Source organism: Miniopterus natalensis, chromosome 3 (genome assembly GCF_054644295.1).
Source record: "Miniopterus natalensis isolate mMinNat1 chromosome 3, mMinNat1.hap1, whole genome shotgun sequence".
Classification (NCBI taxonomy): Eukaryota; Metazoa; Chordata; class Mammalia; order Chiroptera; family Miniopteridae; genus Miniopterus; species Miniopterus natalensis.
Window position 1 is genome coordinate 93,072,920 of NC_142083.1, and position 13,988 is coordinate 93,086,907.

A 13,988-nucleotide genomic window follows, 5' to 3' on the forward strand; every position below is an offset into this window, starting at 1 on the left:
TTTTATTAGAGGGTGGAGAAGGGCAGGGAGAAAAGCTGCCCCTTCTATTGACTACAGCCCAGGAACTGTGGGTCCCACGTAGAACCTGCTCTGAAGCCACACTGATTCTAGCTTATACTTTTTCTTCTGGCCTCTGAGCAGGACCAGAGGCAGCTGCCTGGGATGAGGGGTGGACTACAACTGAATGAACAAAGCCTCAAACCTTTTTGTCCCTAGATAGGAGCAGGCTTAAAAACTAGCCTGGGGCTCTGGGTTCCTCCCAGTTCTTTCTCCATGGCCTTTGAGGGGTGGCTGGGGTGGATTGTTGGGCCCAGAGAGCCTGTGGTCCAGCAGGCCAACCAGGCAAGCAAGAGGAGAGGCCGAGGAGCCATCTTGTAGGGAATAAGCCTCACCCGTGATGCCTGGAGTCAGGAGAGGGTGCGTATAAAGAGGCAGCAACCAGGCAGACACCCAAATCTCTTTTATTGGGGGGGAATGGGGCATGGGGGGAGCGGGCCCCAGGCCCTCTCACTGAACGGCTTGTTCGTTGGCACTGCTTCCTGAGTCCTGCGGCTTCATCACGTCAGGCAGCTCTGGCGGGCTGGAGAAGGGCTCGATGCGCAGGGCCTCAAATGCATCATCTGGAGAGGAGAATAGAGAGCTGGAGAGGATGGCCACCTCTAGCTTCTGGCGACCTCCAAGCAAATGTTGAGTTTCTGACCTCCCGACATCCAACTGCCTGGATTCAGTGGCCCTACTGGAATGTCTCCCACCTCTACAGGGCTAATTGACCCTGCTCCCTTCCCTAAGTCAAGCCATCCTGGGGCCCTTTCCCTTACCCTCTGCACCCATCTTGTTCCCTTCACTACCCCTCTCTACCAAGAAGTGATTTTAAAAATCAAATCAGACTCTACCATTCCAGCTTGAAATCTTCCAACAGTTTCTAACATACTCCGGATAAAATACCAAGTTTTTGGCATGTCTGTCCAATCACTGTCCTGTGTGCTCCGTGTTCCAGTATCAAGCTCTTTCTGCCTCAGGGCCTTTGTACTTGCTGGCCCTAAGTCTGCCATTCAGTGACATTTAGGGTTTAACTCAAACATCACCTCAGAGGCATTCCCCAACCACTCCATATAAGCAAACACTCCGCATCCCAATGCCCTGTGCGTTGCCTTGGGAGCACTTAACTAGCTGAAATGGCCCTCTTTTTTTTTTTTTTTTTACCAGCTGCTCTGCCCACTGGAACATAAATGTAAAAATTCTCAAAATATTAGCAAAACAGCCCGGCCGGGTGTGGCTCAGCGGTTGAGCGTCGACCTAGGATCCAGGCGATCCGGGTTCGATTCCCGGTCAGGGCACGTGCCCAGGTTGCGGGTTCAATCAATGACTCACTCATCATTGATGTTTCTATCTCTCTCTCCCCCTCTCCATTCCTCTCTGTGAAATCAATAGAGAGATATTAAAAAAAAAAAAATTAGCAAAACAGATTCAATAGTACATTAAAAATTATACACCATGACCAAGAGGGATTCACCTCAGGGATGCAAGGATGGTTCAACACCCCTAAATAAATGTGATACATCATATTAACAAAATAAAAACCATATGATCACCTCAATGGGTGCAGAAAAAGCATGACAAATTGAACACCCTTTTATGACAAAAAGTGACTATAGAATGAACGTATCTCAACGTAATCAGGCTACATATGACAAACCCACAGGCAATATACTCAGTGGTGAAAGCCTGTCAAAAATTAAAATAAATGGAGCCACTGTAAGATGGAGCCACTGTAAGATAGAGCCAGAGCTGTCACACCTGAGGAACTGCCTTGCACGTCTTATGCCTCAAATCTTTGGAATGTTAAGGCAAAATAACCTTTGGGGTGGACCCAAATCAACATTGTGCTCTAAAGAACTGTTTGGAAATATAACTGAAGGCTATTGGACTAAAAATTTAAAACATTCTTTAGAATTAACATTGCCATGTTATTTGCACCAATAGAAATAACTTCCTTCCACTGATGTAATTGTTTCCCTTTCTCATAAATACCTACTGCCTTTATCTCCTAATCAATTTTTGCTTCTGCATGAATCAGTGTTTCCCAAGTAGGTATCCTTTTTTTTGAATCTCAAATAAATGCTCGTTACCTTTCATTTTCAAAGGCCCTTTTTAAGGCTAACAAGCTAAAGATCAGAACAAGACGATGCTTACTATCACCACTTATATTCAACATAGTACTGGAAGTCCTTGTCACAGCAATGACAAGAAAAAGAAAAGGCATCAAAACCAGAGAGGAAGTAAAATACTCAATATTTGCAGATGACACGATACTGTGCAGAAAACCCTAAAGACTTCACACACACAAATAGTAGAACTAATAAATTAATTCAGTGAAGTTTTGCAGGATACAAAATCAATATACAGAAATGTGGTCCTTTTTTTTTTTTTTTTTTAATCTTTATTGATTTCAGAGAGAGGAGGGGAGAGAGAGAGAGATGGAAACATCAACGATAAGTCATTGATCGGCTGCAGCCCACAACCCGGGCATGTGCCCTGACCGGCAATCGAACCCCGATCGCCTGGATCCTAGGTTGACGCTCAACCACTGAGCCACGCCCAGCCGGGCTGTTACATTTCTATATACCAATAACGATCAGGAGAAATTAAGAAAATCCTCACCCTGGCCAGTATGCTCAGTGGTTAGTGTCAGCGCACAAACCAAAGGGTCATGGGTTCAATTCACAATAAAGGGCATGTACCTGGGTTGCAGGTTCGATCCCTGACCCCAGTTGGGGGCACATGCAGGAGGCAACCAATTGATGTTTCTTGCCCTCCCCTCCAAAGTCAATGGAAAAAATATCCTTGGGTGAAGAGTAACAACCAAAAAAAAGGCAAGAAAGAGAACAATCCTATTTACAATTACATCAAAAACAAAATACCTGCACAGCCGGCATGGCTCAGTAGTTGAGTGTGGACCCAAGAACCAGGAGGTGACAGTCTGATTCCCAGTCAGCACATGCATGGGTTGCAGCTCGATCCCCAGTAGGGGGCGTGCAGGAGGCAGCCAATCAATGATTCTCATCACTAATGTTTCTTTCTCTCCCTCTCCTATCCTCTCTGAAATCAATAAAAACATTAAAAAAAAAACCCCAAAACCTGAAATATACCAAGAGGTGAAAGACCTGTACTCTAAAGATACAAATAAATGGAAGGTATGATACACCTTGCTCATGGATTAGAAGGATAAATATTGTTAAATGTCCTTACTACCTAAAGCAATATGTAGATTCAGTGAAATCCCTATTAAAATACCAACGGCATTCTTCTCTGAATTCTCAAATTTATATGGAACCACAAAAGACCCTGAATAGCAAAAGAAATCTTAAAAGTGGGAGGTACCATACTCCCTGATATCAAACTATTATTACAAAGCTACAATAATCAAAACAGACACATAGACCAATGGAATAAAATGGAGAGCCCAGAAATAAATCCATAACAAGGGAGGCAAGGATATACAATGGGGTAAAGACAGTCTTTCACTAAGTGGTACTGGGAAAACTGGACAGATACATTAAAAAAATGAATTTTTTTCCTGAGGTGATGTACACTTTCTTACACTGTACACAAAAATAAGCTCAAAATGGATTAAAGACTTAAATGTAAGACCTGAAACCATAAAACTTCTAGTAGAAAACATAGGCAGGAAACTTTTTGAAATCGCTGTTAGCAATATCTTTCTAGATCTGTCTCCCATATCTAGGGAAACAAAATAAAAAATTAACAAATAGAACTACATCACATAATAAAAAGGCTTTGAACAGCAAAAAGGTTTTGATCATTTTCATTCGATCAAAATGAAAAGACAACCTACTGAATGAGAGATGTCTGCCAATGATACAACCAATAAGCAATTACCCAAAATATATAAGGAACTCATACAATTTAATACCAAAAACCCCCCACAATCCAATGAAATAAAATGGTCAGAAGACCTGAATAGGCATTTCTCCCAAGAGGACATATAGATAGCCAACAAACATGAAAAAATGCTTAACATCACTAATCATGCAAATTAAAACCACAAGATACCACCTCTTGCCTGTCAGAATGGCTATCATCAACAAATCAACAAGTGCTGGTAAGTGAAGAATAGGGAACCCTCATACATTGTTGGTGGGACTGTAAACTAGTACAGCTACTACGGAAAACAATATGCAGATTCCACAAAAAATTAAAAACAGACTAGCATATGATCCAGCAATTCTACTTCTGGGTATTTATCCAAAGAAAACAAAAACACTAAATTGAAAAGATATATGCATCCCTATGTTTACTGCAGCATTAGTAGTAACAGCCAAGATATGGAAGTAACCTCCATGTCCATCAGTAGATGAATGGATAAAAATGACAGGGTGTGTGTGCATGTATGTATATACATATACATACAAAATGGCATTATTATTCAGCATTAAAGAAGAATGAAATATTACCACTTGCAACAACATGAATGGACTCAGAGAGTATTACAAATACCTATAATTTCACTCATATATGGAATCTAAAAAACCAAAACGAATAAAGAAACAAAACAGACCCATAGATACAGAGAACAAGCTGATGGTTGCCAAAGGGGTGGGGGGGAAGGCGGATGGGAATAAAAAAGGGTAAAAAAGTCCTCTGTAAACGTAAACTGGTATCATGAATAGGAATATTTGAATATTTCATGAAATAGGCTTCAATTTCTATAAGCATCTTGTTTGTTTCTCTTTTTTGTGTGTGGGGAAACAAACACAGTCAAGGGGATATTGCCTGATGTTTGTCGACTGGGAAGACACTGTCCTGGAAGAATTGCAAGCTTCCTGACGACCCCTTAACTTTGGCTATTCACCCTGCCTGGCTGGGCTGCTCCGCTCACCTGCCCGGAAGGCCAGCCCCACAGTGGCTGGAGCCTGTGGCCGAGCTGTCTGACTGGTGAAGCCACACTCGCCCAGTGTCTTGCCGTCATCCAGAAGTTGGTCATCCTGAGGAGAGAAGCAGGCAGGGTTTCAGGAAAGGCCCCAGGCGGGTCAAGTCCCAAAGACTTCTCTGGTCAGCAACTACAGTGGGCATCAAAAAGGGTAGACAGCCCCAAATAGGGCCCAGGACCACCCCAGAGTTTATCAAATACTTTCCAGGGCTACACTAAAGACTTTCCAAATCGGAACCTCCCAAAGTAGGGCTCTGGAATGTTTTCCCAAACTCCAGGTGAATCTAATTCCAGGAGCCAGTTACTCAATCTGGTCATATGCAGACATGGTTTGAATCCCAGCTCTGCCACTCTGGACAAAGTAATCCTTTTGATGTGAAATTTCTTTATCTATAAAATGGGAATTACTGGAATTCCCAACTGAGGGCAGCCAGGTTTCAATGAGTGAAGGGTTACAACGTGGAACTATCACAGATGGCAGGAAGGGTAATATTAGGGAAGCCCCAGTAGGTATCAGGGAGAAAAAGTCTTTAAATTTAAAGGCCAAGGGAGTGGAAGTTCAGCCTGGAGGGAAAGGACAGTTTCCCAGCCATTTCCAGCCAATATGAGATCAGCACACTTAGGTGAGGGATCTCATGCTACCAAAGACTTGAATCTGGGGCTGACACACCAGGTTCAACGAAAAACCCAAACCACAAGCCATCCTTGCTAAATAACTCCAGTTGGTTGTAAGAGAGAAGGGGTGGGGATGGGGCTTTTAGAGTATAAGCAAGGTTGGGGTGTAATAAACAGTTGTGTGAAGACCTGGTGGGACCTGACTCATCCATCCAGACACTCTTCATTTCTTAGTATTAAGGAGTGTCTGGGGGGGGCAGTGTGATTCTTGATGGGCCTGCAGAGGATTAAGGGTATCTGGAATCAAATCCTGGCCCTGCCAATGACCTTGGGCTGTTAAGTGGCCACCTCGTCGAGCCTCAAGTTTCCTTAACAACAGAGCAGGGATGCCAAGAGCCCGCACGTTGCGGGTGGTACCGTTGTAGGGATCAGATGCGAAGTTGGCCCTAGGCGCTGAGCACAGGGCCTGGCGAGCGACCCCAATGCCATCCTTAATCGAGACCTCCCGTGGGGCGAGCGCTCGCTATCGGTGCTTCATCTCCCCGAGTTCGAACAACGGCCCTACGCGGGGGAGGTTCAGACTGCGGCGCCCACTACTGTTTACCTCAACGACGCTGCCGCCGTGCGCCTACGGCCAGGCTCGGGGCGGCGGTTCCCGGCAGAGTGCGCCCCTGGCCCCAGCCCTCGCCAGGCCCCCGCCCACCCGGAACCAGCGGGGCCGCACCTTGTACAGCCTCTGCTCGTCCGGCGGCCGCTTGAGGATGCCCTCGACGATGCGCTTCAGCTCGTACACGGTGCTCGACTCCTTGGCGTCCGTGAAGATGGTAGTTTTGTGGCGCCGGATCATAAGAAACACGTCCTGGGGACAGCGGACCGGCATAAACGCGGAACCCGGGCCCCCCCCCCCGCGAGGTCCGCTGCCCCCGCCGCCCCCAGCCCCGGCCCAGCGCCCCTCCCCCAACACCCGCTCACCATCGCAGCAGCTGCCTCTCCCACTCGACGCGCCGGCGCGGCCGCGCTCCGCCCCGTTCCCGGCGGCCGGCGCGCTGGCCCCCAGCGTCCCCCGCGCCCGGAGGCCCCGCCCCCGAAGACCCGCCCCTCGGCCGCCATTTTAAGTGATCACAAAGCGGGTCGTTCCAGCCGTATGGCCGGCCGCCATCTTGGCGCCGTGGCGCGGGGCTTTGTCGGTTGGCCGGGTGGCAGAGGTGGTGGGAGCCGGGCGGGGATGGAACGCGGGAGGGACGTGGGAGGAGGGGGAGGAGGAGGTGGCGCCATCTTGGGAGTGGAGAAGACTAGGTCCCTTTCTCGATCAGTTAGGGGGAGCCCTGGGCACAGGCCCAGCATTCTTTTGTTAATATGGGGGGCTCGCTTCGTGAGCGTAGGTTACTCCCACATCCAGGGAGAGTGAATGAATGATATGCTTCTTGGCCATCAGGGAGGCAGGACATTCGCATCTCAGTGAGACCTGAGCTGCCGTACTGGAGGGTCTGACTCATGATTCCAGGTCTCTGGCGGCCATTTTGAAGAGGTTTTAAATTCTGGACCTCCAGCCACCGTAGAGGACTGCCACCATTTCCCCCACCCCAGCCTTGGGTGCCAGTCTTTCCTCTAGTTCGGAGAGGCTTTATGGCCTGTAAGGCCCCAGGAAGCTGCTGTTGGTGTTAGGGGATGGGCCAGGTGAACTAACTGGGGAGAAGCAGCAGGCCTAGTGGAAGTTAGTGCTCGGCTGCCTAGGAGGAGCAAAGGGGAACTCCTTGGCCCCAGGGGCCTTAGGCACTTGGGCTCCAGGCTTATTTCCCTGGCTAGCTGCCTTTCTACGGGAGCATCCTTACCGATGACAGCTCAGCCCTTCAGTGTTGGACACTGTCCTGTGTCACCCCCAATTGCAATCATGCTAGAGCGAGGCATAGGGGATTTTCTTTTACTTAACCACTCCCCAGGAGAGGAGGAGCCCAGCTGGGTCATTGCTGGCGTGTATCAGACTGTATGCCGTGGCACCCAGAGAGAGGAGCCAGTGGATGGCCCTGCAGTTATTGGGGCTGCAATTTGAGAATTCTTGAGAGTGGGCAGAATGCTGCTACCTTGGCCCTGAATCAATCTGGTGCTCGCCGCACAGGCTCTGGGCTCAAACCAGCTGGTATTCAAGTCCTTGTTCCAACGCTGACTGTGCAGCTTTAGGCAGCTAACCTCGCTCACCAAGGTCCTTTCCTTCACTTCAAGATAGGAAACTGACCCTTTTACAATTTCGTAGAGCCTCTCCAAGAGTTAGTGCTAAATAGACATTTCCTGAACACTTAACTGTAGTTATTTCTTCTACCCGCTTGCTCCTCAGGAACCCTCTGAAGTCCCTTCTCCTGTGAGTCCTCCCTCCTTGGGCCTCAAGGCAGCAGTCGCTCCTGTTAGCACACCATCCCCAGGCTGAAATCCACCTGGGCTTCATCCCCTGACTCAGGAGGTGGTGGACACATAACTGGTGGGGCGAGTCCTTGGCCACCCTGAAAGATTCCTTCTTAATATCACCATCTTTGTTTACAGAGAGTTGGAGGCTTTAGTTCCTGTGTTGCTGAGGATGGAGGGGAAAGGGGAAGTGGGGTGTGAATGGTGAGGGCCAAGGAGGTTCTCAGAGGCAGCCAGTAGACTTCCCAGAATGAGGCAGATAAAGACAGTCCAGGGGTTGGGGGGGTGGTGCTCTTCTCCACCTGTGATGTTCAGGCCCAGCTGCAGCCTGAGTACATCTTTCTGAAGTTGTACTTGTTGCAGACCATCCTGTAGACAACTGACTTGGGGTTGGCCCAGCTGGTGCCCCAGCTGATGTTCATCAGGAGTTACCCTGGGGGTTGGGGCAGCCATCTTAGCCCCCACCCCATCCCCCTGAGGATCATGCCTGTCCCCACCCACCCTCCAGCAGACCAACTGGTTGAAACCCCAGGTTATTTAACTGTGATCTTGGGCAAGGCACTGAACCTCCACCTGTTTTTCCATTCATGAAGAGAGAATACACAATTGGGCCCCTTAAGACATTTGGGAGTATTAATGAATTAATGCACAAAGAGCATAATGCCAGGGTTTGGGTAATGACAGGTGTCTGATTAAAGCTGTATCAGGTGACCCCTTCCTGGGAGAGGTGAGTTCTTCCCTTCAGAGAGGTGTCTCTGTCCGCTTGGGCTGGTTGCAGGAGGTGAATGCAGACATCCTATCATTCAGTGCAATGATATTTCCTACACAGTGGTAATGGGGTGGGGGCGTGGTTTGAGGGGATAGCAGGAGCTGACCACCCCTCAAACCCCTGTGCTCTATGATCTTTCTGGGTGTATGTATGTACTTCCACCTAGAGGCCACGACAGAATGGGAATCTCAAGATGGCAGGTGAGCTGGCTGGTCAGCTGCTCTTGCTTCTCTGCCCAGAAAGGCCTGGGCCCTTTCTGCCCCCTTGCCTCAACCACCCAACATTCACGACAGGTATCCTCCAAAGTAAACCTGTAGGGGCTTGGCCTTGATGGGCCTTTTCCTATTTTTTTGACATTGATTAATAAACAATAATTATAAATGACCACTAGTAATGTGCCTCTCATTTGTAGTGTTTTACAACTAACTAATCTCCATGAGGGAAGTGATATAACTCAGTGTGGAATTTGAGTCAGTTTTCCATGTTCAATTCTGGCTCCACCTCTTCCCTGCTGTGCGCCTTAGGGCATATCACTTAACCTCTCAAGGCCTGTTTTCCGCTTTTTACATGGGATGTGAAAACACTTATGAGAGCCCATCCATGCCTGGTACAGCATACATTCTCAGTGGGCGGAATCGTGATTGCCGTAGCTGTCAACTTGACTCTTCCAGCATCCTCGATAAGGTAGGTGTTACCAGTTTAGGTTACGGATGGGGAAATGAGGTTGAATCAGTATTCTTGGGAGAAACAAGGCCATCCGATTGCAGCACCACAGATGGGAGTAGGTGGGCAACTAGGAAATGCCTGCCTTGGACAGGAGCATAGCATCCCCTGTCCTTGGAAGTTACCAGGATCACCCTTTCCATCCCAGGTGGCACAGTCTTCACCTGGCAGGTCAGGCAGTCTGGTGAAGCCAGGGGCAGGATGCCACACCAGGAACCAGCCAAGAGGAATGGGTCTGGGAGGCCACATTATTAGGGTGGAAGTAGAGACAACAAAGGGGGTAATCTACCCTCTACCAGTCCTAGTTCCCTCTGGAATCAGACCATCAAATCCCAGTCTCTTATCTACCAGTTACATGACTTTGGCCCTCAGTTTTCTCACCTGACATGGGAAAACAAACCTACCTCATAGAGCCTCAGGTGAAAAACCCATTGATATGGTCCAGTAAAGCCCTCTGCACAGTGTCTAAGAGCCTGACCAGGAGTAGCTTATTTCTTCTCATTCACTGACCCCCCCCCCCCCCCAGGTGGTGCTTCAGAAACACGACTCTGAATTACTCAAATCACAGTCTAAGGCTGAGGAACCTTGGCTCCAGCCCCTGGCTTGTTCTCATCTCAGTGCTTTGGGAGGCATCCCTTGGCTGGCCTCAGACTGAGAAAGAAATGGGAGAATGGCCAGGGTCACCCAACAGGGGCCCTCTGGGTCCTACCACAGATATGCCCACAGCCTTTTGCAGGCTGGTCTGTTATAGCCATACCCTGTCTGGGCACCCTGGTCCCTGATGACACCCCAGGAACAGCCAAGCTCTACACCAGATGGATGGCCCTCAGCCTGGGGGAAAGAGCAGCCTGGAATTCCCTGCTGCTCCAGTCCATAGACGCACACTGCCTGGCCTGGCCTACAGCAACCCAGCAGTGACCACCTGGTGCAGCTATTTTCTCCCCTGGGAGAAAAGGGAGGGAGACAGGCTTAGGCCTCTGTGGGGGCAGCTGCACTTGGGCCTGCCCCACTGGCTGTATCTCTGATGATGGCCTTCCCGATCCCTCTTTACCCACTGCTGCTGTCAACTCCAAAGATGCTGCTTTGGATTTCCCAGGTTTTGTTAAGTTTCTTACTCTTCCTGCAGCTTTGGAAACTTAGCTCTATCTACAGGAATGGGTGATCCTTGGCCTGGGAATGAGGAGATGGCAGGTCTCAGACACAGGAAGGTGGGCAGAGAGCTGTAAAGGGTCTAAGCCAGTTTCCAAATACAGAGGTTGGAGGTCCTGGGCATGGAGGTTCTGGCCAATGCTAGGACCCAGCCCCAGGCTCCCCCAGGGCATGGATGGGTTAATGACAGAAACAACAACAGCAGAAACTCCAGCCAGGCTGGCCTGGGTGCTCCTAACCTCTTTTGGGCAGAGGGCATGATTCCAGGCCCGGACTCCTGAGCCTGGTGGAGGCCTACCCTGCTCAAGGCACCTTCATTGCGGTGGGGCAAAATCTAGGTTCATTTCCTATTGTGTAACCAATGACTACAAACATAGTGGCTTTAAACAACACAAATTTATTAAATCACAGCTCTGTGGGCCAGAAGTCTGGTTTGGCTCAGCTGGGTTCTCTGGGTAGGGTCTCACCAGGTCAAAATCAAGGGCTTGGCCTGGTGGGCTCTCATTGGAGGCTGGGGGAAGAATTTGCCTCCATGCTCAGTTTCCCTTTGCCTGAAGGCTGTCAGCCAAGGCTGCCCTCAGCTCCTGGAGGCTGCTTGGAGTTCCTTGCCATGTGACCCACCACCACCATCTTCAAAGCTAGCAATGGAAAACCATCTCTTTGGTGCTGAATCCCTCTGTACTTCAAATCTCCCTGACTTCCTCCAGAAAAAGAGGGGCACACAGGCCAAACCAGAATGTCACTTACCCATCTCTGGGAGCCCAGGCCCACCCATGGCTGGAGCTGCAGAGGGTAAATGAGCAGGAAGTTGAAGGTAGGAGTGTGAGACCCCCACACATGGGAGGCTCCTGGAGCAGGGCTGGCAGCTCAGGTTTGGTGAGCCCCAAGGAAGGTAGGGGATGGGGAGATGGAAGGACGGATGGCTTCTTAGTTTTATCAGGCCTCTGAGCCTCAAGTCAGAAGTGGTGGGGTTGGGGGATGTGCAGGTCCCTAGAGGGACCAAGAAGCTGAGGAACTCCAGCATCTGACTCGAGGTCAGTGTCACCACATCAGTGGTTGAGGCAAGCCTGAATCCAGCGGCTATAAATGGCTACATTGGTATAGACACCTGGACGGTAGGGCAGGGCACAGCCCTTGCCCCAGCTCACGACGCCCACCAGGACCCAGCGCCCAGACTTCAAGCAGGTCAGGGGTCCCCCAGAATCACCCTGTAGGAGAAAGGCAAACTTTGGTCCCAGCCCTCTGAAGACTATGATGGCAGTCCTAAGGTTCATCCCCCAGGTGGTGCATCTGGGTTGGGAGTCAGGACACTGAGCCTGGAGGTAGCACCTCCTTGGTCCTGGGTTCAAGGGAGGTAGGGTACTGGGCACAGGAGCATGGACTCCAGAGGTTCAAGGCAGCTTCACGCACCTGGCAGGCATCCTTGTGGCCCTGGGTGTAGCCAGCGCATAGGTTCCCTGGTAACACTATGTGCTCAGCATGGGGCACGTTGGTGCCTATGTGGTAGAGGTGGTCGCAAGTGTGCGCATCCAACAATGGCACTCTTACTCCTTGAAGAGGTCGCCACTCTGGGAGTGGCACTGGGAGGGAAGAAGGGGGACTTATGAGAGATGAGAGAGGGCGTGGCAGTAGGAGGGTGGGTGGGAGAAGCCTCACCTGGGAATCTAACTTGCCAGGACTGGGAGGAGTTTGGGGTGCCTGGAGGTTGCACTGGGTCCCAGATTGAAGCAGTGGTGGGTGGGATTCCCGGTTAGAGGGAGGGTTCCCCCAGTGCCCGCCCTCTGCCTCACCTCCTGGGAAGAGGCTGCCCCAGCCAGTGACCCAGCACAGTGTACCGGGAGGCGGGCAGGCCCCGGGCTCCGGCAGGCAGACGGGCTGGACTCGGGAGCTCAGGGGCACCGGGCGGCGCAGCTGTAGCAGTGCCAGGTCGCCACGGGCCCGGTCCTCAGAGTAGTCGGGGGGCAACAGCATCCTCTGCACGGGTGCCGAGACTGCAAGGGCCGAGGCAGGACCCAGATGAAGCGCCCCGAGGCGCACGCGGTACTCAGACAGTGGCGCCTTCCTGCGTGACAGGAGCGGGGCTATTTAGAGCACCCCTCCTCCACCTCCAGTAGCGCCCCAAGTCCGTGCTGCTCCCTGGAGCCGGCACCGTCCCGCGCCTCCGCTAGGTGGTGCCCCGATTACCCTGGGCCTTGCGGGAAGCTCCCCTCTCCCCGCATTCCCTTATCCCCTCGCTCCAGCCTGACCTCTGGAAGCAGTGCGCCGCTGTCAGCACCCACTGGGGGGCGATGAGCGAGCCCCCACACACATGCACCCCGTGGTGCTGGATGCTCGCCTGCCACGGCCACTCTCCTGCGCGGGCGTCCTGGCCCCCTACGATCCTGCTGGACGCACGAGGCTGCCCGCAGACTGCGAGAGGACAAGGGGGACGGCGAGGGTGGGCGAAGGACTGGAGGCGTGGGGAGCGGGGGCCGGGAGACACAGAGCCAAGGTTAGGGAGGGGTCGGCTCAGGGGTGGGTATGGGGCCCCTGAGGCTTCCTAACCTGCAGACTCCAGCGTCCCAGCAGCTCCTGGAGGAGGAAGTAGGGAAGGCACTGGATTATGGATTTGGTGTTAGATAACGGGGTGAGGGGAAGGGAGGCTACAGATTAGGAAGGAGGGTGGAACATAGTTGTTGCATTAGCCTGGTGCCAGGATTTTGTCCAGCAGGTTACCCAATTTAACTCTCCCCAGAGCACTGTGAGGTGGGGATTTTATACCCATTACACAGATGAGCACATCTGGGTTTGGAGAGCCCAAGGTCAATGACAAAGAGAGCTTGAACCCTTGAAGCCAAGATTAGGATGCCCTGGAATGCTCTATGGGAACCAGGCCAGAGAGGGGTGAGATGGGACATCTGGTAGCCAAGGTCCCTGTGGTCAGCACCCATTGCCCCTGCCCCACACTCACCCAACAGCAGTAGGAACAGGACCTGGAGGCAGGAAGTCCCCCTCATTCTGTCTTTAGGACTGGGCTGGGTAAAGGTGGCACTGCCCAGGGCTTAGACTCTGGTAGGAGCCTGCAGAGAGAGGGAGGGTCCTAGCCTAGAGCACTAGCCTCCTAGAGGCCCTTCTGCCTTCCCTCAGCCCCTAGTTGGTCCCAGACTTATCCCCATGGCCCAGGCTCTGTCTGCTTTCCAGGCCCCAGGCACCACCCCTGCCCCCATGCCCTTTGAGACTTGGGCACCCTAGGCCTCCAGGCAAGCCCCTTCCCCACCTTTTATTTCCATTGTCCAACTGCTGCCCCCACCCACCCTGGCAACCCCTGGACCCTGCTCTCACCCTCACAGCTTGGTGCCCTCCCTGCTGACTGGGCTTGGGGAGTATGTGGGGGCTTAAAAGGCC

The 13,988-nt window shown here is 51.4% G+C and overlaps 2 protein-coding genes across 3 annotated transcripts; both read right to left on the reverse strand.

The window, feature by feature from the left end:
* Positions 1-445: 445 nt before the first annotated feature.
* ELOB (elongin B) lies at positions 446-6,599 on the reverse strand. Of its 2 annotated transcripts, XM_087815700.1 has the most exons (4): positions 6,539-6,599; positions 6,291-6,425; positions 4,901-5,006; positions 446-620 (listed from the first exon to the last, which is right to left on the reverse strand). In XM_087815700.1, the coding sequence occupies exons 1-4, from the start codon at positions 6,539-6,541 to the stop codon at positions 508-510; spliced, it is 357 nt and encodes a 118-aa protein (XP_087671826.1). In that variant the 5' UTR covers positions 6,542-6,599; the 3' UTR covers positions 446-507. The 2 variants fall into 2 exon arrangements, with proteins under 2 accessions (XP_087671826.1, XP_016066887.1); XM_016211401.2 differs by lacking the exon at positions 6,539-6,599 and having other exon boundaries at positions 6,291-6,446.
* A 5,054-nt stretch (positions 6,600-11,653) lies between these two features.
* On the reverse strand, positions 11,654-13,600 carry PRSS33 (serine protease 33). Its single transcript, XM_016211408.2, has 6 exons — positions 13,555-13,600; positions 13,149-13,175; positions 12,851-13,013; positions 12,395-12,666; positions 12,015-12,184; positions 11,654-11,812 (listed from the first exon to the last, which is right to left on the reverse strand). The coding sequence occupies exons 1-6, from the start codon at positions 13,598-13,600 to the stop codon at positions 11,654-11,656; spliced, it is 837 nt and encodes a 278-aa protein (XP_016066894.1).
* Positions 13,601-13,988: the final 388 nt, after the last annotated feature.